The sequence below is a fragment of the Myodes glareolus genome, chromosome 15 (assembly GCF_982192425.1).
Source record: "Myodes glareolus chromosome 15, mMyoGla1.1, whole genome shotgun sequence".
In the NCBI taxonomy this organism is placed as follows: domain Eukaryota; kingdom Metazoa; phylum Chordata; class Mammalia; order Rodentia; family Cricetidae; genus Myodes; species Myodes glareolus.
Window position 1 is genome coordinate 30,126,667 of NC_142040.1, and position 25,074 is coordinate 30,151,740.

The 25,074-nt window shown below is 41.5% G+C and overlaps 1 protein-coding gene across 12 annotated transcripts in view; it reads right to left on the reverse strand.

Moving 5' to 3' along the window:
* Positions 1–25,074, reverse strand: part of Mast4 (microtubule associated serine/threonine kinase family member 4) — a 582,754-nt gene that overhangs the window by 95,505 nt on the left and 462,175 nt on the right. For all 12 annotated transcript variants that reach the window (XM_087896863.1, XM_087896864.1, XM_087896866.1 and 9 more), the window contains one exon: positions 17,632–17,720. In XM_087896863.1, the coding sequence (XP_087752989.1) occupies positions 17,632–17,720 (89 nt within the window). The remainder of the gene's footprint in view (positions 1–17,631; positions 17,721–25,074) is intronic.

Sequence of the window (25,074 nt, forward strand, 5' to 3'; positions counted from 1 at the left end):
ATTCTTGATATATTAATATAGTCAGTCTTTCCTTTCCAAGGAATTTTTCCTATTTTATCATGCTCTGAAATTATTTCTTTTATACAGGAGAAAGTATGCAACTTTATAATTTATATTACATATTAAAGGATTATCATATATTAAATGTTTATATATTAATTTTATTTTTCAGGGGAAATTCAAGTTACACAAAAGTTGTTTTAATATGTAGCATGTAGGCAGTTCACTTTAAAAGTTCCTCATTATCTTAATCAACAAAAGACTCTGGGGAAGCTGCTACTTCTTTCTCGTTAGTTCTGAGGTTTTGCTCACCACATTATCATCAATCCCTGTCAATATTCATGTTACATCTTGAATGATCGTGTGGGTTCTTTTCACCATGTGATATCTGTTCATTTCAAGCAAGTCAATTCAGACTCATTGAGTTTCTCTGATTAACTCTCTCTACTCAAGTTTCCGGGTGTACCCTGGAGTGATGTGTCAAGGTATCACAGTAAGTGGCTGTCTTCGTGGTCGTGTATTATGTTCTAGAAGCTTCCTCCTATAGGAGGAGTTCCCCCATCTTGCTTGAGTCCTTTCTTCCTAAGGTTGATGCCACTATCTGCTCTTCCAGATGTTCTTGTAGTTGGAAGACAGACCACAGCTGTGACCCACTAAGTCTAAACTTGACTTTGGATTCAAAGAAACCAGCATGAGGGTCTGCCAGAGGAATCTGCATTGATGGCAGAAGGGTGGCAGAAGTTTCCCTCTTGGGAAACATCAGTGTCAGAGTTTCTAGAACCCAGAACCCTGAGCAGCAATATCTGTGATTCCTTCCGCACACTGCTAACTCATTGTCTGGGTGTTTCTCCGGGTTGCACAGCCTCCAGTACTCACTCTGGTATTGCTGTATATTCTAAGGTCTATCACATTCTGCTTCCAACTGAGGAGTCCACTGTGTGTTTTCAGTGGTGGTAACAGAGTAATAGATATCACATAGTATATACACGCACTCCATGTGTGTATGTGTGTATATGTGTTTGTAAGTGTATTTGTGTTTATGTGTGTATGTGTGTATATGTGTGTATGCATGTGTGTATGTGTATGTCTGTGAGTGTGTGTGTGCATACATGCTCAGGAAACCCCAAGTCTCACAACATTTAGCCTTTTCTTCTATGAGAACAGTGCTTATCTTTCCATTAGTCAAGATAACTCAGCTTTCAAATATGCTTCTGGTTTTGTTGTTTTGTTTTGTTTTCATAACAATCCCTTTCAAGGCACCTTCACATTGTCATGACACATACTTCCTGCTTGTTGGGAGGATCTGGGGGGAGAGTATGGGAAAGAACACCAAAGGTAATCAAGAATTCGTTCATTTCTTCTATGATTATTTAGAACTGATTATAGATGTAATATATAACATAATTTCTTAATATCTGTCTCTTACATAGTTGACCTCATTCCCTTGCAGTTTAAGGCACATTCGCTTAGTTCCCTTGGATTGTCTCAATTATTCATATCACATAAACATAATCAAATTTAACAGTTTTGGACTTAAACATTTTATTTCAATTTTATGTATCACTTGAGTGTGAAGAGCTTCTAGAATAAAGTTAGACATTAATGAGGAGACATTTTAATAAAATGTTTCTAATATTTCGCTAGAATAACATAATGACCATTAGTCTAAATTAGGTGGTTTATTGGACTATGACATTCTCCATTCCTTCTCATTTTCTAAGGATTTTTCGTAGAAATGGATGAAGAATTTTGTCAGATGCTTCTGCAATGTCTACTTAGACAAGCACTTGGTCCATTGCTAAGTTTTAATATTGTTCATAATTAACCAACATTCCTGAAATAAAGCCCAGTTGTTCTTAGACTGTTCCACTCCATTTTAACATTTATATTTCAAAATGTAGTAAATTTGTAATTTTCCTACTCTTTACTGTGCAAGCATTTTTTTTATTTTCATTTATGACACATGAGGAAATCACTGCTGCTTTTCATTCTGGAAAATTACTACCTTGAAACATACACGAAGTACATCTGGACACTCGTGTACTGAAGTCACAAATTTAAGGGGAAAAATACGCTATGAGTTCTTTGCAACTGGATGACCTGGAACTCTCTAGACCAGGCTAGCCTCAAACTCAGAGAGCTGCTTGCCTCTGCCTCCCGAGGTCTGGCAATGAAGGTGTGTAGCAGCATGCCAGGCTGCCTTTCTGCTTTAGAAGTTGGAAGTGTTGATTGTTATCAGACCCTCAAATCCAAAGATCATGTCTTCAGTCAAGTACACAAAATTCACAGAAATCAATGCTGAGAACAGAGTTTTAAAGAGTGGGTAAGTGAATAAAATTCACTTGATTCTGAAAGCACAAAATGTAATAACTGAAGTTTTCCACTGTCCGTTTCAAGTGCCGATTCCAGTTGGATATAAACTCATGAAACTGTGTAGAACTTTGGCCTGGGTAATTTTGGTGTGTCATGTTTTCATTTATTTTCAAGTTTTCCATAATAAAGTTTATAAAAACTATTGAAAATGCAAATACGGCTTAGAAGAATATTTCAAACAATGTTAGAAAAATGAAAATAATCCAATCCCCTCATTTGATAGAAGAACAAATTAAGGCTAAGCCTGAAGACAAGAGAGAACTGTTCAAAATCATATTTAGTTGTGGGGAAGATTACGATAAAGACTCTAAGAATATTAATGTATCATGTTTATATAAAAGGGGGAAGGTAAGCCTACTCCATAAATGTGAGGCTGTATGTTCACAGTATCTAGTGCCGAATGAATGAAACCCTTCAAAATGTTTGTTCTCTATAGAAATTTGTAGGGGCTTTAGCATGGGAGGTTTTCCATCAGTCTGGAGGATGTTGGCAGGAGAGGATCCATGGTTTCTCTTAGAAGAAAAATTTCCTCTTCCCAACCCAGTGTTTCCTGGGTAGATGTTATGCCCTAAGACCATCCCAGAGTTGGTTAGTCATTCAGGAACATGACAGCTTTACCCTGTTCATCTGTTGACGCCGCTTTACATGCCATGAAAAGAAAGTTCATTTATAAAAGTAAAGCTAGAGGTTATTCTGTCTTTATAACTACTATAAAATTATGCACAACAACAAATATAAACGTGTGTGTTCCTTTTTGGAAAAGTGAAGCCTGCCATCCCCACCTCACTCGCAATTCTTTGACAGGAGGGCAGAAGACACACAGAGAGATGGTGAATGAACTAAATCTGCTGTGGAGATCTCCTGGGCTCCCCAGGCTCCTCAGCAAGGCATCTTCAGGGAACATTCCAGGGCCTTCCAGTGCAAAAGGTAGAGACTTGGGGAACACGGTTCAGTGCTGGCCCCAATTCTAAGCAACTCCAGAATACTTAGATGCATGGATTTTGGTTTTTCTAGAACTTGGTTTCCGTGTGTGTGTGTGTGTGTGTGTGTGTGTGTGTGTGTGTACACAACCAACTCTAACTCAGGCAAAAGATTATTCCAGGTACAAAATGTGACAGACTGAGCTCCTCTGAGAGAAGACAAATGTGGGTAAGGGAAAGTGAGGCCAGACTCCAGCACAGAGGCAGCCTGTGAGGAACTACTGAGGTTGTGCCCAAGGGAGCTAACCCCTTTAACACCACTCATTCCCAATCAGCTCTAGGTCAGACCACCAAAGGCAGTATGAAAACACGAAACTTTCACAGACGACAGCGTGAGTGTCCCTCCAGAAGTCAGCACAGAGGGACCACCTCCCAGTGACAAGGCCGGGCTCAATGGACCTGTGCTCTGATTTGCCACCTGCTTACATATGGCTTCTGTGTCACACATCAAGTGGATCATGGTACTACTTCAGAAGTTCCTTCAAACCTCATTCCGCAGCATTCCCTAATGCTTTGAGAGCAGTCACCTTTACACAGTGAGATGCTGCTCCAAGGGCGAGCTTTTCTACTCCCAAGGGGGAGACGAAAGACCTTCAGAAGCACCTGTAAGACAGCCCCAGGGTAGTGTTGCGCATACCCCAGGTCCACCATCTGTCACCTACATCCTTAGTTCATTGGCACTAGCTAGTGAGTCTAGAGTGAGAGGCATCTGGAAGGAGTCCACTTTAGTTACACGGCAACTCGAGGTTTCTATGGGATAGCGTAGTCCTCAGGGCCAGCGAGGAAGACAGCTCTGCAGCCTCAGGAAAGATCACCTCCTTCATTCCTCTAACACCACCAGGACACTAGGCACCCAATTCCTGGGAGCTTAGTACAACCGGCTATTGTTTTAGTTACAGAGAACACACTTAGGAGGTGCTCACATGGGTGTCACGTTATTTTGGTGCTCCTACAGCACATTCCTGACCCTACTTAAATGTCATTTGCAGCCAGGCTTAAGGAACTAGCTTCCAGAGCCTCAAACATTCAGGACAATAACGACTGCCCCAGTGTCACAAATACAAGACAATAAAAGGTTATAGCTTTATGGTTTTTACCTTTTTATTACATTTATATTTATATTTGTGGGGCAGAGGGAACAACAAGCCAGGACACAATGTGGAGGTCAGAGGACAATTTGCAGGTCTCAAGGATCAATCTCAGGTTGTAAAACTTGGCAGCAAGTATATTTACCCAGTGACAGTATTGCCAAGGTTAGCACTTTAAATGGCACTTCCCAGATGAAGCCAACAGACTAGTACTAGTTAACTGTTGATCATAAACATCTATGCACTAGGCTATCCATCGTAATGCTTCCTATAGGAGCAAAAAATTCTGGAAAGAGTTGAACTGTTACAGCACATTTATAAAATGGAGTATTAAGGAGATTTAATGATAAGGAAAAATACTCCCAAAATTGTATCTATAAACTCACATTTATATGTGTAGTATATACAATATATAATATGCTTATATGTGTATATATTTATAAAAATTCATGTATTGTGTTTATATAAGTATATATACAAAAATGTTACATATGTATATACAAATACATATATACAAAATATATGTATTTCAGTATATGCCCCCAAATGTTAAGTAATTGATTTGAGTAGTAATTAAGACTTTTGCTGAGTTTTATCCTCTGTACATTTTCATAACTTTTGCTAATATTTTACATTGAGCATAGACAGCTTTTAGAAACAAAAAAGACTTCTTTAAAAAGTTCAGAGAAAAATACCTAAATATTTCAGGTATTTTTTTTTTCAGGCAAAGGTTAATTCTTCCTTCTGAAACTGTACACCTTTCTTCCCGTTTCCTTTCCCGTGGAGGGAAGCCATGGCCTGCTCCCAGCTCCAAGGGAGGGGTGTGCCCGGCCCCTCCTGCCCACACTTGACCTCTACACTGCCTCTGGTTCCCACCTCAGAGCTCAGATACTTGAGTGTTTCATCGCCGGCTCTGTAATTACCCAGTGTTACTCTTAACATAAAAGCTGAGATCTTGAAAAGCCTGCAATTTACATGGCTTTTGTAGAGTGGCATTCACTTGCCGCTGTGGTAAACTCAACAACCTGCCTTAAAGCATCTTTAAAGCCGGAATTGTAATTACGCCAAAGTGAGCGAGTTCAAAGTCAGAGATGACATTGCTGTACACGATACTGTAATACGCCAGAAAGAGAAAAGGGCTTCTTAGACACATGTACTTGAATTTCAAGTACAGACGTTCACACTTTTTTACGGACACAAGGATGGGCGCTTTGGTTCTACTGAGCACGCGGCCTTCTGGAGACAGAGTCAAGACTGCTGGCCATGCCCCACAATAATTGGGGTCTCCAAGTCCTTTGACCTCTATGGAACAGTTAGTTGGATGCTGACACAGGCCCACAGATCCTCACCCGGCTTACTGAAGACAGTCTGCATTTGCATACAGCGGTGGGTCCCTGACTTCTGGAAGGACCTGAGGCTCAGATGAGGGTGAGGTAGAAACCCAAGAGCCAAAGCCATGGAGAGTCACCGTGACAGCTGCTAAGCTGTGTGGCCATTATGTCTGAAAACCTGTGGGCGTGAGGCCACCCAGCAGGGACTGTAAATGTATGGTTTAGCACACAGAAGAGGCAGGCGCAGCCATGTCAGAAGGCGGTTTCTCGTGACACACTGAGAGATCAGAAGAGCTTATTCCCCACATTAGAATATCTGAACTTGCAGAGATGTAGAAGTTAGAATCATGTCTGTTATTTATACGATTAAATATACTGAATTTAATTCACTATAGTCACTTACTAAATCTCTTCAATTTCTAATTATTAATATTTTACAAAATTTGAAAGTAAAACCATTCTATTCTTTGAAGAAAATTGACCTTTTTATTAAAAAATTGTTCTCTTATCTCTCTTCCTCCCTTCTCCCCCTTCACTGCCCACTGTCCCCCATTCCGTGTATGTGTGTGTGTGTGTGTGTGTGTGTGTGTATGTATGTATGTATGTATAAGTGCATGCCACAATATTTTATAGGTCAGAGGACAAATTTTGGTGAGTCAGTTTTTGCCTTCCCCTTGTTGAGGCAGGGTTCCTTGTCTGTCCCTACACCGCATACTCCAGTTAACTAAGCCCAGGAGCTCTGGGACAGTTCTCCTGATTTCACCTTCTATCTTGCAGCAGGATTTCTGGGATTACAAATGCATACCACGGAGGCATTCCCCAGGTTTGTGAGACAATGGCTTTGACTTTTTAAGCCATCTCCTCCGCCCACCGCCCAAACTGGGCATTTTGAGGCTCCAGCTTCTCCAGAATTCTTCCCTAAGCTTGGCATAATGATGCGTGCCTAAACCTAGTACCCAGGGCAAAAGCAGAAGGATCACCATGAGTTCAAAGCCAGCACATGCTACATAGTGATTTCCAAGTCAACTTGTACTATACAGCTATACAATAAGACTGTTCAAAAAAGGAAAAAAAAAATCTTCCCCACTAAAACTTATAAAATTTACAAAGATACACAGTTTCAGATATTCTTAGTTAAAGAGATGCTGTCTTGTTCTATCTGACTTCTCTTTAGATTTGGTAGCGTGTAGCTGGGTATCATCTTAGCAACTGAATTATTAAAGTCTTGGAAAGGAAGGAACAAAGGAAAGTTTGCTAAAAACCTCTTTTCTGTATCAGAATAGCCAGAGCTACACAGAAAAACCCTGTCTCAGAAATCCAAACAATTAAAGTAATTAAGATAAGGTGCTACGTGGGGCTTGGTGTGGAACGCAACATGGGGGGGGGTCTCTCTCTGTTTGGCAGGAGCCAAATTTCACCTTACAGCACGGCAAATTCTGCATATTTTTAGTCTTACAACTTTAAAGAAGCTGGGAGCATTTTACATGTATACAAGCAGCTGTTTGTCCAGAAAACATCTGCCAAGCACCTGACTTGATCCAATTTTCACCTCCTTTCCTTGCTTTCTCTTAGATTCTGGCTACATTTTCCTTTTGCTTCCTGGTGTTCAGCTTCCCTAGGGTCATTTGTCTCTCAGTACCTCTGCGCTGGAGGCCCCGCCCAGGCTGTTTTCTCCTTTCAAACTCTCTCCTTTCCAAGATTTCCTAGCCTCTCAAGGTTTTACCTGGCATCTAAGAAGATAACTTCCAAGCCAATGCCCATGGCAAAGACTCAGACTCTCAGGCACCAATCTACAGCACACTTAGATGTCTCATGGGCCTTTCAACTCAGTATGAGCAAACCAAATGCTTACTTACTACCTCCAGTCTGTTTTCTCGTTTCCTTCATCATGGGGACTACTTTCATACCCCTTCATACACTCAGCAAGACATCTGGCAGCCACCTCTCTGATCAACTCCCTCTCCCCCACTACAGCCAATCTTTCACCAAGAACTGTCAATTCGAACTTGAAAAGTATAAGTTGGTATAAGTATTAAGACCCAACTGGGGCTTCAGCAAACCTAAAGACAGGCCGCAGCTGATAAACACATCCATGCATGTAAGGGGGAGCGCGCTTGCACGCCAGCCACTGGTGATGCACAGGAGAACTGAACAAATATTAGCAGTCCCTTCACATAGCTTTAATTTATAATTTAGGAGAAAACTAAGAGCTAAAGCAAAGGCCATCATAGTCACACGACTCCTATACTCAGATTAAAGGAATCTGGAAAATGTTAGTTATTAAATTATTATTAGGGGCAGACCGCAAGTAAACATTGCAGTTTACAATGCAAGTAAACATTGCCGTGGACCAAAATGACAAATGCAGGTCACAGGGCAGATGGATCTGCCTAAAGAATTAGCAAAGAATATTGGTGTTGCACAGCCAATTAGTGATTCAATACAAAGAAATAAAAATTAAAAAAAAAAAAAACAGGGAAAATTGACTGACTGACGTAGTCCATCTGATTTTATCATGTTTTTTCCTTAAGCAGGAAGGGCAAGATGTGTCATGGCTCAAGCCAACAAACGCCATTACACAAAGGCTAAAGATTAACAAAACAAAACCAAACAAAAAGCTATGAGTGCAGCACGGGCTCGAAAGGTGGCTTTCTCCATAAGACAGAGAAGTGAATCTATGAAATATTTGAAGTAAAGAAGGGGTTCCTTGTAAAAACAATACAACCTTCAGATAAGCTTGGGGGCAGGCTTGCTGAATGTTTTATATTAGACGGGTCCAACGCCATCTCCTAAGAGCTTAATTAGGAGAATCAACTGAGGCTGGAGAGAAGTTAGAGGCTGAGACCACTGGCTGCTCTCTGAGGATCTAGATTAAGGTCCCAGCACTCATATGTAACTCCATCTAGGCGGATCTGACGCCCTCTTCTGGCCTCTCCGGGAATTAGGAACACACACCCAATGCACAGACATGCATGCAGGCAAACACTTTTACACGTAAAATAAAAATTAAAACATGAGAACCAACTGGCAAAATCATATAACCTGCTTATTTTAACCAACATTAAGGGAGGACTATATGTATAAGGAGGACTTCAAGGTACCCTGGACTAGAGACTGAGTTTTACAATTTAATAACAGTGGAGGAGTATATCCCAAATGTCTCTGGAGGGTTATGGAGATGATGGCTCAGTGGATTAAAGCATTTGCAGTGTGAGCCTAGCCACTTGAATTTGGTCCCTGGAACCCACACAAGGGCGAAGTAGGACACCACCTCTCCAACAGCCCCCAATCTCCACAAGCACACCATGGAATGAACGTTGCCCACACTCATACACAGATAACATAAATACATAAATACATATCCCTCTGGAGCCAAAACATTAAGTACAGACTATGTTTCAAAAAGCCACTGTATAGGGCACCAAGAAACTGTCTTCTTATCACGAGCGATAATCAATTTGCCTCTGAGGGCACAGGCTCTCACGCTGCCTATTCCCCAAATGCAAAGGAAGACAGCATTTCAGCGCTCGTCACGGGCAAGCACCTCTACACAACCAAAGGAGGTCACTGCCTTGCTGACTGAACACTTTAATAAGGACCTAGAAAGTAGGTTCAAAAGTTTGGTAAATAATATTTCATGCTCAGAAAACCTGCTCTAGGCATTTGAAAGTCACAGGATAAAGGGAAGGAAGGCACCGCAGGCCTCAAGGCTACGACCCTGCTGGCACCTGATTTCCACTGGTATTTGAGACGCAGCCACCTTTACTGGCCAAGTCTTTCTCACCAGCGACTGCAATTCAAAAGTGCTATTCTCCCCTGTGTGTGCTGCAAGGAAGCCACCAGGCATCAAGAAGTTGCTTGGATAACCACCCCCGAAGGCTGGCAACAGAGGGAGGAATTGCTTCAATGCCCAATTCAACCTTTCCTTCCTCCTGGGCTCAACTATGAAGTCCAGCAGAGGGTCAGAAAAACTCTCGCATGCTCAGATACCTGCTCCTCACTTGGGAAAACCATCGGCTTGCTCTGTAAGGCCAAACATACAGGAAGGAGGCAGGCTGTGAGGGTGAACAAGCAGTGGGTGGGCCGGCACACGAATGTAATCACAGGGAGAGGAAAGCGAAGGTAGAAGGAGCAGGGCCAGCTGTGGCTACATAGAGCCTTTCAAGCCAGCCTGTGCTACAAGTGACTTCATTTCAAAAACGGTGTGCAATAACAGAAATGGAAGAAGTTAGGGAAAAAGTAAAAAGACTAACAGATTGGGCTATTAAAAACTGAAAATAGGGAATAAGACAATTTCTAGTAGTCAAAAGAACCATGAGAAAAGACAAACGGCAAACTGAAGAAAACACTGATAAGATTACAGAAGTACTGATATATCATTTCTTACTAATCAGTAAAAGGGAAGTTTTATTTTAAAACATTTACATTTGTCTTATTTATTGCATACCCATGGACATAGAGGTGAACAGACAACTTTTAGGAGTTGGTTCTCTCCTTCTACTATGTGGGTGTTGGGAACAGAACTTACGTGGTCAAGCTGGTGGCAGGAACCCTTGCCCACTGACCCATCTCACCAGCTGAGTAAAAACAGAAAAAAATTCAAGGGAGCATGCAGGGGGTTTTCTCAAAGAGTAATAGTTAATTAAATTATAAAAAAATTAAAATAGTGGCCACAGATATAAAAAGGACCAAACAGTGGTGGCCCATGCCTTCAATCCTAGCACTCTGGAGGCAGAGGCAGGTGGATCTCTGAGTTTGAGGCCAGCCTGGTCTGCAAAGCGAGGTCCAGGGTAGCCAGAGCTACACAGAGAAAACCTGTCTTGAAAAAAAAGGAAACACACACACACACACACACACACACACACACACACACACACGGAGAGAGTTGCCAAGTATTTAGTTGCCACTGAAGGCGTAAAGTTAATGTTTCTCGAAGTCTCTAACCATCTATCTCCTAGGTTAATAGGGAGTGTGTGGCTGGCATGGAGGGAAGTCGTGGCGATTCACACAGGGATGACCCTTAGGCTGTGCACACCGAATTCTTTGGCACACCGAGTTCTTTCTTTATCCTCGTCTGCTCTGGCCCACCTAGGAAGTCCTGTGTCCCATCCTTAACCTCTGTGTCAGACGAGTGTCAATCAGCAGCAGCAGCACAGCTGTCTCTAGAACCACAGCCTCACCCCTAGCCATTTGGTGTGACATCTGATGAACGAGTCGTGTGGTCCAGATGAGCCCACAGAGAGCAGAGCCATGGAAGGGAGGGGCCGATTTTTACGTGTGGATCAAAAGGAGATGTAAAAACAAGTCCAGATGAGGAAAGCCTTCAGGGTTTCCTGCAATAATGAAAACTTTAGATATTTACATAATGTCTTAAGAGTTTCTCTCACCCTGATTTCATGATGAGGAAGTGACAATATCCAAGGTGTGCATGTCAAAATGTCCACAGTGATCTGTATGAAACTCACTGAGGCATGATGTCTCACCTCTACCCCTGTGTGCTGATGGCGCACTTTCTCTGTCTTTCACTCCTTGACCCTCTTTAACCTCAGGTACAATTCTGAAGTGGTGTCTGACGAACAGAGATGACGGATACAGTGGGGACTGATCCTTGGGAAATGAAAATCCTTCATAAACAACATAGATGTACACATGCCACACATAAACAACACAGATGTACACATACCACACATAACACAGATGTACATATACCACACATAAAAGTACATATAGAAACTATGTCATGACGTATTTACAATTTAATGGAGACTTTAGGAATAGTCCCTTTTGTTCAGGAATGCTTGCTTGGAGGGATGGAGGAGGAGCACAGAGGAAAGGCACCAGGCTAGCACCTGCGTGGCTCATGATGTCACTCTCAGAACCATAATGGTGGTTATAGTACTAACAATTCTTCGAGCTGCCCAATTAGAAAGACATAACCCTTTCTTTCCTCTGGAAACTCTCGTATAAGTGAATTACAGTCACTGGCAAATTCACTAAAACAAACTGAAGAAACAAAGGAATGAATATTTTGACCAACAGGGATAGACTTCTCTATCACCTTGGTATGCTAAAAGCCAGGTTCCTGGGTCTCTATTAGCCTCCATCTAGTCTGAGGGTTAAAAGCCACTCTCAAATCCATGTGTTACACATTTGAATTAAAATGTAAATGGAAGAGATGCTGCAATAGGCAGAATCTCCTCAAGATTTCCAATCCTTCGTTATCCAATCAGATGTGAACACAGGCCGGTACTGCGCCTAAGGGATTTTCCAGTTGTAATTGAAGCCCCAAATCAGCTGACCCTAAAATACAGAGATTATCTGGATGGGCTCTCTACAAGGAAAGAATTTTCTGTGGCTGATGGAAAATAAGTCAGATTTGAAGCCCAACAATGACTGGATGCACTGTGGCTGCTGGCTTTACAGTAGAGAAGGACGGGTTCTAGCTGAAAGCCGCCTGGGGACAAGACTGATCTAAATCTGTCTGCAACCTGTGTGAGCTTGAAGTGGGCACTTTCCCAGACTTTGGGTCACAGCCCTGCCCAACCAACACCTGATTTTGGTTGTATAATACCCGGAGCAAAGAGCCTAGGTGAGCCTGCCCAGACATCTGTCTCCACAAAACCACAAGATTAAGAAATGCATCCTGTTGTGAGCAAGCAAATTTTGGGGGATCTGTTACATGGTAACAGAAAATGCATTTTATTTCCTTTTTGGTTTTAGTTTTAAAGCCTTGTTTTTTTTTATTAAGAATTAATACATGCTAATTTCTGAACCTCCTTACTCTCTGCAAATAAACACTGCTCACAATTTCCCTCTTTTCACACATTCCTCATGAATACACAAAGTGTATACATGGGCCCATATACACTAAAATGGATACACAGATGAAATTACAACATGCAATTTCCCCACTTATTTGGGTATCTTTTTTTTCCCTTATGACAGTATCTGCTAGATTACATGCCTGATTATAAACCAGCTCATCACTGAATGGTAGGTGAAATAAGCAATGCTAGTATGTGCAATTTCTATTGTCCTAGAGGAATATAAAAAAGAAATTTTCCCATAAATAGATTTTTTTACGTCAAAGGGTAAATACATTTCACATTTTAAACAAAACTGCAAACAACTAACACATAACAAATTGCACTGATTCACACCAACACCTACACCAACGATTGCGCTGATTCACACCAACACTTACAGCATGACAAACAAGCTTTTCTCCATCTTGATGTTGTTATTGGATTTAACAAGTGCAAAGCTGTAGCCTCCTCTAGGTAAACAACAGCGTCTCACTCTCTTGGCTCAAATTTGTTTCAGGATGGCAGTGACATTACATGTCAAAACCAATTTTTGTCTCCTCCTCTCCCATGCCAGGCTATTTACGGCATTTTCTGTCAGCCCACTCAGCACTTGCTAAGCCATCGAGTCCAGCTCTCTGTGTATTAAAGCCATCAGGTGGGCAATTTCTTACAGACAAACATATATCCCACACTTGGTTTTCTTTCCACTTTTCTTATGACACCTGATTGTTCATTTCGGGAAATATACACTAATATCTTCCATTGGACGTTCTGAATGACATTTAATGCTTTGAGTCTTCCTAGAACTAGGAGCCTGGCATTTTTCTACTTTTCTTTTTTTTTTTTTAATGACTGTTTGTTCTTTCAGGGACCTCTGACTCTTTGAAACATCATATGAATGCTTCTCTTCCGCCGAACACTCCTGACATCAGTAATTAATGCAGATAGATCGGCACTGGACACGTATGTAAGATGAACGTGCCAGTGGCCAACCCGCATGTCCTTCCCTTAGGAAACAAGGAGGGGGCCTCAGGACGACAGGCTAATAGCACCTGAGAGTGGGCAGGCTTTCTTTTGCTGTTTTCACAGTGGCATCTAGCCATCCCTACCAAATCCCTGAATCAAACACAGGAGACAGGAGAGGAGATAGGCCATGGGAGGTGACAAGGCACACACTAGCAAGACCCCCAGGACTGTCCTTCTACTCATTTACATCTTCTTCCCTTTTACGACACAGAACTATTTACGACACAGAACTAGGTCTCTGGCAGACGGCAGTAAATGGCACTGCTCGCAAAACATCCGACAGACGTCTATTGCCTCTGAGTAGCAACCTGTTAGCTCCATCACGAAGAGAAACACCCAGACCCTGAGCAACAGACCTCTGCCTATTCAAAGCCCTCAAGATCACATCTAAAACCAATGCTGAGGTGGAAAAAAAAAATCCAAGCTAAGGCAATGCAGTAAAAAACAATTAAAGGATCATTAAAGTTTTAACCACATATTCTCTCTTCTCTCTAAAAGAGCTGAAGACAATCAAAGCAATAAAAGACTAATCAACAGACACATAAAGGTTGGGAAATGAGGACCAAATGCCACAAAGAGGAGGAAGATCACACACTTTAAAAAGCTGATGAGTTATACCTAAGAAACAGAATCTATCATTCACTTAGCAGTCAGTAAGACTACCAGGCCCTAGGTTGGATGCTAGAGGAACAGAATGGCTTACGGCACACAATTCCAGGCCCCAAGGAATCTGTCCTTGCCTGACCCTCTGTAGGCTTCAACTATTGTGACAATCATGTAACAGAACTGTTAAAATCCAGCTGGTGTAGTGGCACACACTTTTAATTCCAGCACTCTGGAGACAGAAGCAGGTAGATCTCTGGGAGTTCAAGGCCAGCCTGGTCTGCAGAGCAGATTCCCGGCCAGCCAGGGCTACACAGTGAGATCCTGCCTCACAAAAAGCAAAACATCAAAATTATAAACAGTAATAACTTAAAATAATTGCATACTCACTCATGACTTCGCTTTGTAAATATGTAAAATTACAACTGCCTCATCCTCTTTCCTCTCAGGTGCCTCCCTCGTGCCTCTCTAAAGAACTAGCAGAAAATTGGCCCTGAAAATTAGCTCATTTCCTCTATGGAGTAACCAAATAATGGTGGATACCAACCTCCAACTAGACGTCTATTGCCACCAAGTAAAACCTTCAGTACCAAATGGAACGTCTTCATCAAACCCCTCCCCTCAGAGCTCAGAGAACTACGTGGACGAGGAGGCAGAAAGACTGGAAAAGCCAGAAGGGATGGATGGATTGCACCAAGGAAACAGCGTCTTCCAGACTGACACACTACAAAGACTGTGGTTGCCGTGTCCAGGGCCTGCACAGATCCGTGCCAGTTGAAGTCCCAGTTCTGAGAGGGGGAATTGGATACTTTCTCCCATCCCTAACCAACAAGCTATCTCCAACTGACACCTACTTGCAAAGTAAAAATTAGTTTCTCCAATGAAGTCTTGTTGGACATACAAATCACACTTGAGGGCAGGTCCTACGCACAGAAGTAGAACACAAAATAAACTCAGTAGTAGTTCTGGGATTTTTTTTTCTCATATTGTTTTGTTTGGTCATTTCTTTTAAATCTTACTAGTCTTTTTCTTGTGTACTATGGTGTCAGGTTTTATCTTCGTATGTGTGTGCACGTGTGTGCGCACATGTGTGCACATATGTGTATATGCATTTCTTATACTTTTTCCTTCATCCCTTTATTTGTTTATTCTGGTTTGTTTGTTTATTTACCTGTTCATTTTCTACAGAGAGAGAGAGAGAGAAAGCAAGCTAGGTACGGAGTTGAAAGGGTGGGGAGAATCTGGGAGGAGACAAGAGAAGGGAAATCGTAATTATTATATGAAAAAAAGTGTTTTCAAATAAAATATATAACTTATTTCTCTTATTTGTCACTATAAACTTACATATATGTGTATATATATAATATACATAATACAACAGTTACATATTACATGACCTCATATACTTGTGTATGTGTGTATATATTTCTGTGTGTATTCCTAAGCAAAACAATACCCACAGCATCACATTAATTTGATGGGAATGGTTGAATGGTTAAGCAATATTCTTTTGCAATTTGCTTTTGTTGCCCAATACTCTATTTGAGTTTCATCCATGTAGACAAGTGCGGGGCTAGTTCATTTGCTTTCTCCGTGTGACTGGATCACAGTTCATTTATCCATTTCCCAACCGACTTGGGCTTTAGGCTGCTTGGAATGCTGAGCAACGGTGAGCGCCGCCACTGCTGGAGTTTAGCGGCTTCCCTGGGTACGCGCCCCTTCTCTAGAGCTCCAGCCGGAGACCCTTTCGCACCCTGTAGTCATTTTACTATACCATAATTTTAACAATCTTCTTTTCATCCAGCCACCTTTAAAGTTGTTTTTAATTTTTTCATTTATTTATTTAGTGTGTACGTGTAGGCATGTGCACAGCATATGGGCGCAACCAAGCATTTTTGGAGGTCAGAGGGCAAATGGTGACAACTGAATCTCTCCTTCTACCGTGTGTGCTCCAGGGGTTAAACCCAGGTCATCAGGCTTGATGGCAAGCACCATTGCTACCCACAGACCCTCTGACACTTTTTAGTTCTGATAATAGTTAAGGGGAAAAAATGTCATTCCAAAGGAACATCTGCCTGTCCTTCTCTTTGTCTACCCATAGATGAAGCTTAATTTTGGACTGTAAAGACCTCTGTAGCCAATTACTACCTGCTGGATAGTCAGGCATGCAAGTCTTGAAACTAAGATCGTCTGAGGTCTCATGGGCATCAGACTAGAATTTCCACTGGGAGCCATGGAAGCAGGGCTACTACCTCATTCAGGAACCCATCCTGAACATACCTCTTATAGCCAGATCTTCTACATCCTAAAAAGACAGGCAAAGCTCAAAGTCTTTCCACTCCTCAGTGTTCACCTGCTTCTCCATCTCTCTGTGCCTCACCAAGAATTCATTTTTCTTCTTGCATACTAATTTTATTCCTCATTAAGTGCATGTTCCAGATTAATAAAAATGGATTGGTGTATTAAAATAATAGTTAATGGTATCTTCTCACAAGCATACTGAGCCATTGCTAGACCTTAAAATGCGTAAGTAGAAATGAGTTACTATGTGTGTGCACAGGGTGCCTGCTTTTCCTGTTTCCTTAGTATCTCAAGCATGATCATTCCAAATGATAGCTACCTCCCGAGAGCCCTTTCTTTCATCTCTCTGCTACCTTCGCTGCCCACATCTTAGTCATTTTCTACATCTTGGTCAAGTGGGTTCTTTAAATTCTTCCTGATTTTCCTATCAGAATCAGACTTCTCATTCCATAACTTTCGACAGATTTGAAATAAAAAGCATAGACAGCAGATTCCACTGAATAGTTTTAGTGATATGCTTCTGCCTTCCTTATAATTGTATAAGGACTTGAGACCTCCAGACTCTCCTGCATCTTCATGGTCTAGAACAGCGGTTCTCAATGGGTGGGTCGCGACACCTGTGGGAGTTGCATTATCAGATACCCGGCATATCAGACATATATGTTATGATTCTTAACAGCAACAAGATTACAGTTATGAAGTGGCAATGAAAATAATTGTATGGTTGGGGGTCAGCACAACATGAGGAACTGTATTAAAGGGTCGCAGCATTAGAAAGGCTCAAAATCACTGGTCTAGACATTGACCAGCTATTTCAATACAAGAGTGAAGCTCAGTTTTAGGAGGACCAGGCTGAATCTTTCCGAACACTTCTCTTCCTCATACTGTCATATTTGCAACCCCTAAAGGTGTTCCTAATGGAGACACAGGTCAGATGGTGGTACAAACTTCAGCAACGGAGAAAACTTAATTGCAAAGAGCTTGATCTACAAAGGAATTTTAATCTGCCATTTCAGAATTAGTAGTAAAGCAACAGTAAAACCTAGGGAGATAAAAGAGACAGGTAGGATTGTTTTAAAAAGATAACAAAAGAAACCAGACTCCAGACAGAGTCCTCGGTTACCTGCATGAGCAGAGAGAGGCGAGTGTGGTCTGGGCAAAGCTGGTGACTGGCCATTGCCTATCAAACTTTTCCGGTTGCTTGTTCGGCAACTGTCAAAAGGAAAGAAAAAACCAGGTGAAGAAAAACACCAATAACATCAGAGCAAGTTCAAGGCTTCCACAGACAAGGATGCGTGCTCTCTAGGACCTCCTCATACTGTTGCTAACGGCACAGAGAGCTACTGTGTGCTCACTAACATGTGGTTGAAACCTATCCCCTGAATATGAAAGACCATAATAGGTTCAACACTTATAACATATTCATACAGCATAGCACCATCAATATTCCTTATCACAGCGGGGCCATAATCAAATGCCTTCTCTCGGCTCATGTCTGAATCTGCAAATATGTGCCATGTCATACAAGCAAGTGACAAATTAAGGATTCAGATTAGCAAACCACAGGTAGCATCTTTGCTGACATGAAATTTCTAATAGGAAATCATAGGCAACGAAGCGGATGACATTAATCTTACAATGATGCACTAATTAAAAATCTAATTACTTAGACAACTTTCATATTCATGTCTTTTGTCAATAAAGCAGTTGATGCCTATGATAAATGCAGCTCACACTCACTCATTTTTCACCTGGTATACTACATTCCAAATTCCCTGTTAAGGTACATGGTTGAAAACAGAAAAACAGACTCTAGTGTTTTAAAGCAGCAAGAATAACATCTTCTCATTACCACACTTGGCTATTGGCTTTAACCTGAACCTCCAGTGAATGGATTAATATACATGGATACAAGGCACCCACTTTTCCCATTTCCACCAGTAAGGAGTCATCAGATGAAGAGTTAGATAGTAAAGTAACATGCATGAGCATCAAAGACTACAGCAGAGTCGGGTGGTGGTGGCACAGGTCTTTAATCTCAGCACCTGGGAGGTAGAAGCAGGCAGATCTCAGTGAGTTCGAGGCCAGCATGGTCTACCAACCGAGTTCCAGGACAGCCAGGACTATTACACAGAGCAGCCCTGTCTCAAAACAAAACTAAAACCAAATCAAAATAAAACAAAAAGACTATAGCAAAAACAAAATCCAGTGATGGTAAAGTGGATATTTTCTTTAATTTGTTTGCTCTCCTTTGATATATATTAACCCATTTATTTTCCTTGACGAGTGCAGCATCCAGAAAGGGTGATGGATTCAAAGAGACACCTCCCTGATTTCACCAAAGAGTGTTCAGAGTATTCTGAGGCTACACAGGCACCACCTTCCTCATCTTAAGATTTGACTGTAATTAGCAGAGCCTTGATTCACATGAGTCCCCCATGAGGCCATCTTTCTGAAAGTCTCTAAAAGAGATTGAGGATTTGACATTTCACCAGCTATGTAGAAGACTAAAACCGAAGGATCACACGAAGACTAACCTGGAGTCCCCAGCAAGTTCAAGACCAGCATGTGCAATGTATTGAGACTCTTTCTGAGGGGGGGAGGGAGAGGAGGGGAGGGGAAGCTATAAAAGGGCCTGGGAAATAGTTCAGTATTGGGTGCTTGTCTATCATGTAAGAGAACCCTAGGTTCAAATCCTCAACAATGGAAAAATAAAATAGACTATTTGAAAGGGTTATTCCTAATCTTTAAAGAACACATTTCAAACCTGTTCCAATTTCTCTCAGTAACACTGGGGAGTTGGTTTACTTGATGTCTGTTGCCTGTTATCACCGCCAGGGCTCCCATACTTAGCATTTCTTAAGGTCAGACAGCATGGTTTTCTTGTCCGTGTTGCTGCAATCAACATCCCCTAGCACTATCTGTGAGTTTAATTAACATCATGTTTACTTAGCCTTAAAGAAGCTGTTGAATAATGATAGACCCCTGATAGTTAATTAGGAAGGTAGACTGTGATATTATCAACTCATCTATCAAGAACTGTATTCTCAAGCTATTAAATTTATAATCATTAAGTCAGATAGTCTGATTGTTTTTAAAAGATACTGCAGAATATTTTTGGTGCTAATTCAAATTAATGTCTCCTTTCCCTTCAGGAAGGGACCATGAAATGTATGAGTCTGTCAGTGTTTGTCAGAGAAATCAGAAATGGTAAACTCATAACCTGGAGATTTCAGCGAGAAAAGTAACTAAAATTTAGACTAGTTATTACAAAAATAGGCATTTTTATTTTTACATTTAATATTTAATCTATGTAATTTGTAAATACTCTCTCAGCATATTTATTTATTAGTGTTCCTATATGTAAATAAAATGAATGAGAAATGTGTGTCAACATGAACAGTAACCTAGTAAATATCTTAATTATGGATGTCGATATTAATTAATAATAAAAATGTCACATACTAATGTGAATGTCCTAAAGCTAAAATTAGGAAGGGTTATTTTGAAAAAAGAAAAAAAAAGTTTACCTTAAAAAATCAATGTAGACTGACCTGTATATTACTATTACAGGAAGCAAAATAATGGAAAAGTAAAATAAAAAAAGTCTCGCAATTACATCAGTTATTTAAAGTCTATTAGCAAGCACTAAAAGGATGATTTAAATACTCTTGAAAAAGAAACCTGTATGTAAATCCTGAAAGTGGGTTTCACTGAAATAATAAGAGGCCTATTAAAGTGTCCATAAGCTTTGATACCTTCCATAGGGGGCAGGAGGTATTATCAAGATTGTCACCCACTGGGAACTTTCTGCACTCTCTCAACAATCCAAGAGGAAGCCTTTAAACATAAGCTGCTCCAGTGTGGTAAAACCAGAGTGAGGAAATACAGGTCACAACAGAGTCCCACGAGTACACAAGACACACCTCCATATTTAGGACATAGGATTTTGACTTCACAATGACTTTATTGCTGAGATTCTTAAAGGTAAAGGGGCATTTGACTATACATTGAATCTTGAAATACCTGAAGCATATGTGTGTTTGTGGTTGCCTCCTCTCCTGCACACACATGCACACGCACACACACATGCACACATGCGCGCACAGCTCCTTCCCTTTCATCAGAGAGATTAAGTTCCTCTCACTTCTCCCCAGGTCGTTATCCATGGGAAAAACAGGGACATCCAACCAAGTCTAACAGTAAAGACACCTCTCTTCCTCATAAATCTCTCATAATTCATCCCAACTGCAGAACTGAATCTTGTCAAATGTTTTCTCTAGTTTGGATCCTCGGGTGCACAGGTGCACAGGGCGAAAAAGAAGCTGGAGAGACTTACACACTCATGCTGGATCTGCTCCACCCTGAAATGCACTCTCCCTGACTCTTTCAGATAAAGTCCTCTTCTCATCCTAGCCGCACGCTCCTATCTCATGGTCTAAGCCGTGTTCACCCCTCCAAAGCACCTCCATCGCAGTCTCCAGTGGAAGCAACCCAAAAGAAAACTTACTCTTCCAACACACAGTGGGCTCTGTTTACCTGAGAGAGTTCGGGGGTGACTGTCCTTGTTTAAGCCACACAATAACACACTATTAGCCCATCCTCATAAAGCCGGAATTTAGCAAGAAGACAGTTGTGTACAACTTGAGACAAAGGCAGAAATAAACTGGATTAGGACAGGGGCTGATCATCCACAGTTACCATTCTATTAGTCACCCTCTGGTTCCTCCCTGAAAAGATCCACCCAGGGACAAGGATGAAGTTCAGAAAGAAGTCTCTCTCTCTCTCTCTCTCTCTCTCTCTCTCTCTCTCTCTCTCACACACACACACGCACACGCACACGCACACGCACACACAAACACACACACAAACACACACACACGCACACACACACAAACACACACACACACGCACACACGCGCAGACACACACACACACACACACGGCACAGAAAGTGCACCCTGCCTACTGCAGACCTGGTAAGAAACAGGATGATGGAAAGATGACGAAGACATTTTGAGTGAGCTGGGCCGGCTGGCCACCGAAGACTGGGGAGGCACACAAGCAAGACAGAATCCTGAGTATAAGAAAGGCTGTTATTCTTTTGAATAGCAATTGTGGGCAAACTTTGGAGTGATGTGAAGCTGATATATACAATGCAGCCTTGTGACTGGTTGTAGGATTTTTGTGCTGGTATATGACATGAAGCTTGAACAGGATACTACTCCTGCCCTTAAGTTCCCTGCCATCCCCAAGATAGGTCCCAAAGCTTTTCTGCATGGTCATAACTACTAGCAGGCCTTCCATTTGTTTGGATGACAAAGAAAATGTACGCAGGTTTCATATCTAAGTCGGACCAGACTCAGTGAGGACTGAGACATTGGGTTATCGGGCTGATGGAAGGCAATTCTGGTCCAGAGACCCACACCCCATTTCTGCCTAAATTATCTGTAAGCTCAGGTTTCCCTCAGAAAGGCTTAGGGGCTCAGTGAATGTCTGGCATGTGGATAAGCCACTTGTCTCCTGGTGGAAGAACCTATTACCCATCACCTGCCAGGTCTCTGAAAGTCCAGCAGGCCATGACGTTTTCCTATAATTCCAAGTAGCTAAAATTCAGCTCAATTTTAATTTACATTTACCGTGAGACATGAGTTCTTAACATGTCTGACCATGGTAAGACAACCCAGCAGACAAACCCCCACTGGCAGGAATTTTTCATCTGCAGCTGATTGGAACAGTCAACACTGAGTACAACCTGGCACTGACCACCAAGAAGAGAGCAGAGAAGCCGGCTCCAGCTTATTGCTTTACCTTGATGAAGAGTTGGATAAATTTGCACGGGAGACCAATTACAGACCAAAGCTGCACTCTTCAGGAACATCTGGGAGCTATTTCCTCGCACCACAGTTGAATCTGACCATCTGAATATTCTTTAAACACAGAGGAGGGCTGAAGAGGTGGAGACCGGCAAAAACGGTCTAATGAACTGCCAGATTAATGCTGTTATATACACAAGAGATGCTTCAGCCTCCATATCTTCAAAGTCAAGGGGTTTGTCCACATGAGGAAAATAGTAAAAATTTAGTTTCTGGGTCCAAGAAATGTTTTAAAAGACAGAAAAGAATCCAATAGTTCAAACCACTCTAAGATGAATACTTATATCATTTGTTGTATCTGTTACAAATCTTTTTTTAAAAAAGAGAATTTTTTACTCCCTAAATATCTTTGGACTCATGTCCCCAAGCTGGCCTCAAATTTCTGACCTTCTTTCTATCTCCCAAATATGATGTGCTGAGATTCCTGGCTCAAAACACCACTTCTGGTTTATGTGTTTCTGGGAGTTAAACCTAGGGCTTCCTGCCCAATAGGTCAGTACTCTACAAAGTACATTTCTAGCTTCCATTCATTACTAATACTGCAGCATATGTATGTGAATGTATATCTATCTATCTATATCTATATCTATATACACACATGTATTATATATATATATATTAGCAGAGTTATGCTATGATTTTACATTTTTACTGTTGCTTTCATATATCAGGAGGAAAACACTGATAAGATTTGGAATTGCACACAAAGGGAAAGAATGGGTTCCTCTAAAGATCCACACATCTCAGTCTTCCTATTGACCATGCGACAGTAAAATGCACTGCAGTTAGAGCTGCCGCGATCTGGGAGTGACGCAATCGTTCCTGTCCCTGAGTGAGTCTGCTTGAAGTTCAACTGACCCCTTCCATAGAAAGATGACCCCAGACATTCAAAGTCCTATAAGACAGAAAGCGGCTTCACATCTACAAGCAAGTTCATTTCAGAATTTCTGGATGCATGTCCACATATGTCCATTTTTAAAAAAACTCATTTGTATGTGATTGAGTATGTACCCATTCCTCTAATTGATTGATAAATTAAATAAAATCTTTGAACATGTTCACTTCATATGACAGCCATGTTTTTAACTTTGGGATAAGGTATAGCTTAGCATGCAATATGCACTATATATTTTATAACAACTTCTTTTTCTACTCAACATTGTAATTTTGAGCTTTAACCATGGCAACATAAATATGGGTCTAATTCATTTATTTTTGAGATTATCCATTTGAAGAAAATTTTAGGACTCTTAAGTGCACTAAAATTATAGATTGTGGACATTTCTTTCTTCTCCTTGCAACATTGAATACATAGGACTCTGTGCTTCTGAAAATGATTTCGAAATTCTTAAGAACGTATCTAAAGGAAAAATATTGTGCAACACCAAGCCAATGTTCCTTAAGTCTGTGGACACTTTTCCCTACATCCTGGTATTGTTCCTCCCACCACAAGTCCCTATCTCTACCTTCTTCCTGTTGACTTTTCTCATAAATAACACTGTCTTTCTCCTGTGGATCAAGCAATTCCTTTTCTGGGCATCTTCAGTCGGTATCGCCAACACTTTAGTTCAATAGCACAAAGTTACACAGCCTGAGTTGAGCACAGTTCCTGTCTGAAGGACACAGAAAGTAAGCCTTCATGATCTAGCCCTCTGCCCCACATGTCTGTCACTCATTACAAGATGAAATACCTACTGAGGTCTTCCCTATGGCTCATTAAATCAAGTCTTCTTAGGCTTTTGTTAATTCGTTCAATAAACTATGTGCTCAGTGCGGAGATATATTAAGACAGACACTGTTTTGAACAAAGCCACGGCTTCCTTCTGGAGTGGAAGCAAATGCCGCACACAATATACAGCAACATTCATCACACGTAGAATGATGATGGGGTAGAAATAATTCACAAACTGGGGCTTGGAGTACAGGTATGACAAGTCATTGTTTTAAATAGATGTTCAGGAGAGGCCTCACTAGGGAGGTGGTATTTGGTAAGAAGAGGAAGTGGGAGAATAAGCAAAGGCCCTGGGGCAAGTGGGTTCCAGGAACAGAAGCATGGCAGCCTGCTAAGACAGGGATGAGCGGAAGAGTAGCCTAGAGATCTGGACAGCAGAAGGAAGACGAGGCCCAGGCCAGGACTGCAGACCACAGTGTAGGGAATCTGAATTCAATCAGATAAACAAAACCTGTTCAAGTTTCTGACACTGGTCTGACTTTAGGCTTAAGAAAATCATTCTGGATGCTAAGCTGAAGGCAGAAATAGAGCAGGCAGTCAGGAAGAAAGGCCGATGTGCATGCTAGAGACACTCCAGACCTCATGAGCCTGGTTTGAAATGTAACATTTCCCTTTTTGAAACTGAGCAAGAAGGGGCTGGAGAGGTGGCTCACAGGTTAAGAGCACTGGCTGCTCTTCCAGAGGTTCTGAATTGAATTCCTGGATCACATGGTGGTTCACAACCATCTGTAATGCGATCTGATGCCCTCTTCTGGCATGCAGGCATACATGCAGATAGAGTATTCATTCATGTAAGATAAACAAATAAATCTTTTAAAAAAAAACTGAGCAAGATGGCCCCAGATTCAATGAGAGCACTAAATATTATTAGCCCCTGCCTTCCAGGATGTTGGAGTGATAGTCAGTGTGGATGCTGTGATTGGACCAACCCAAGGGCTTTGGGCCATTTTGTATTTGC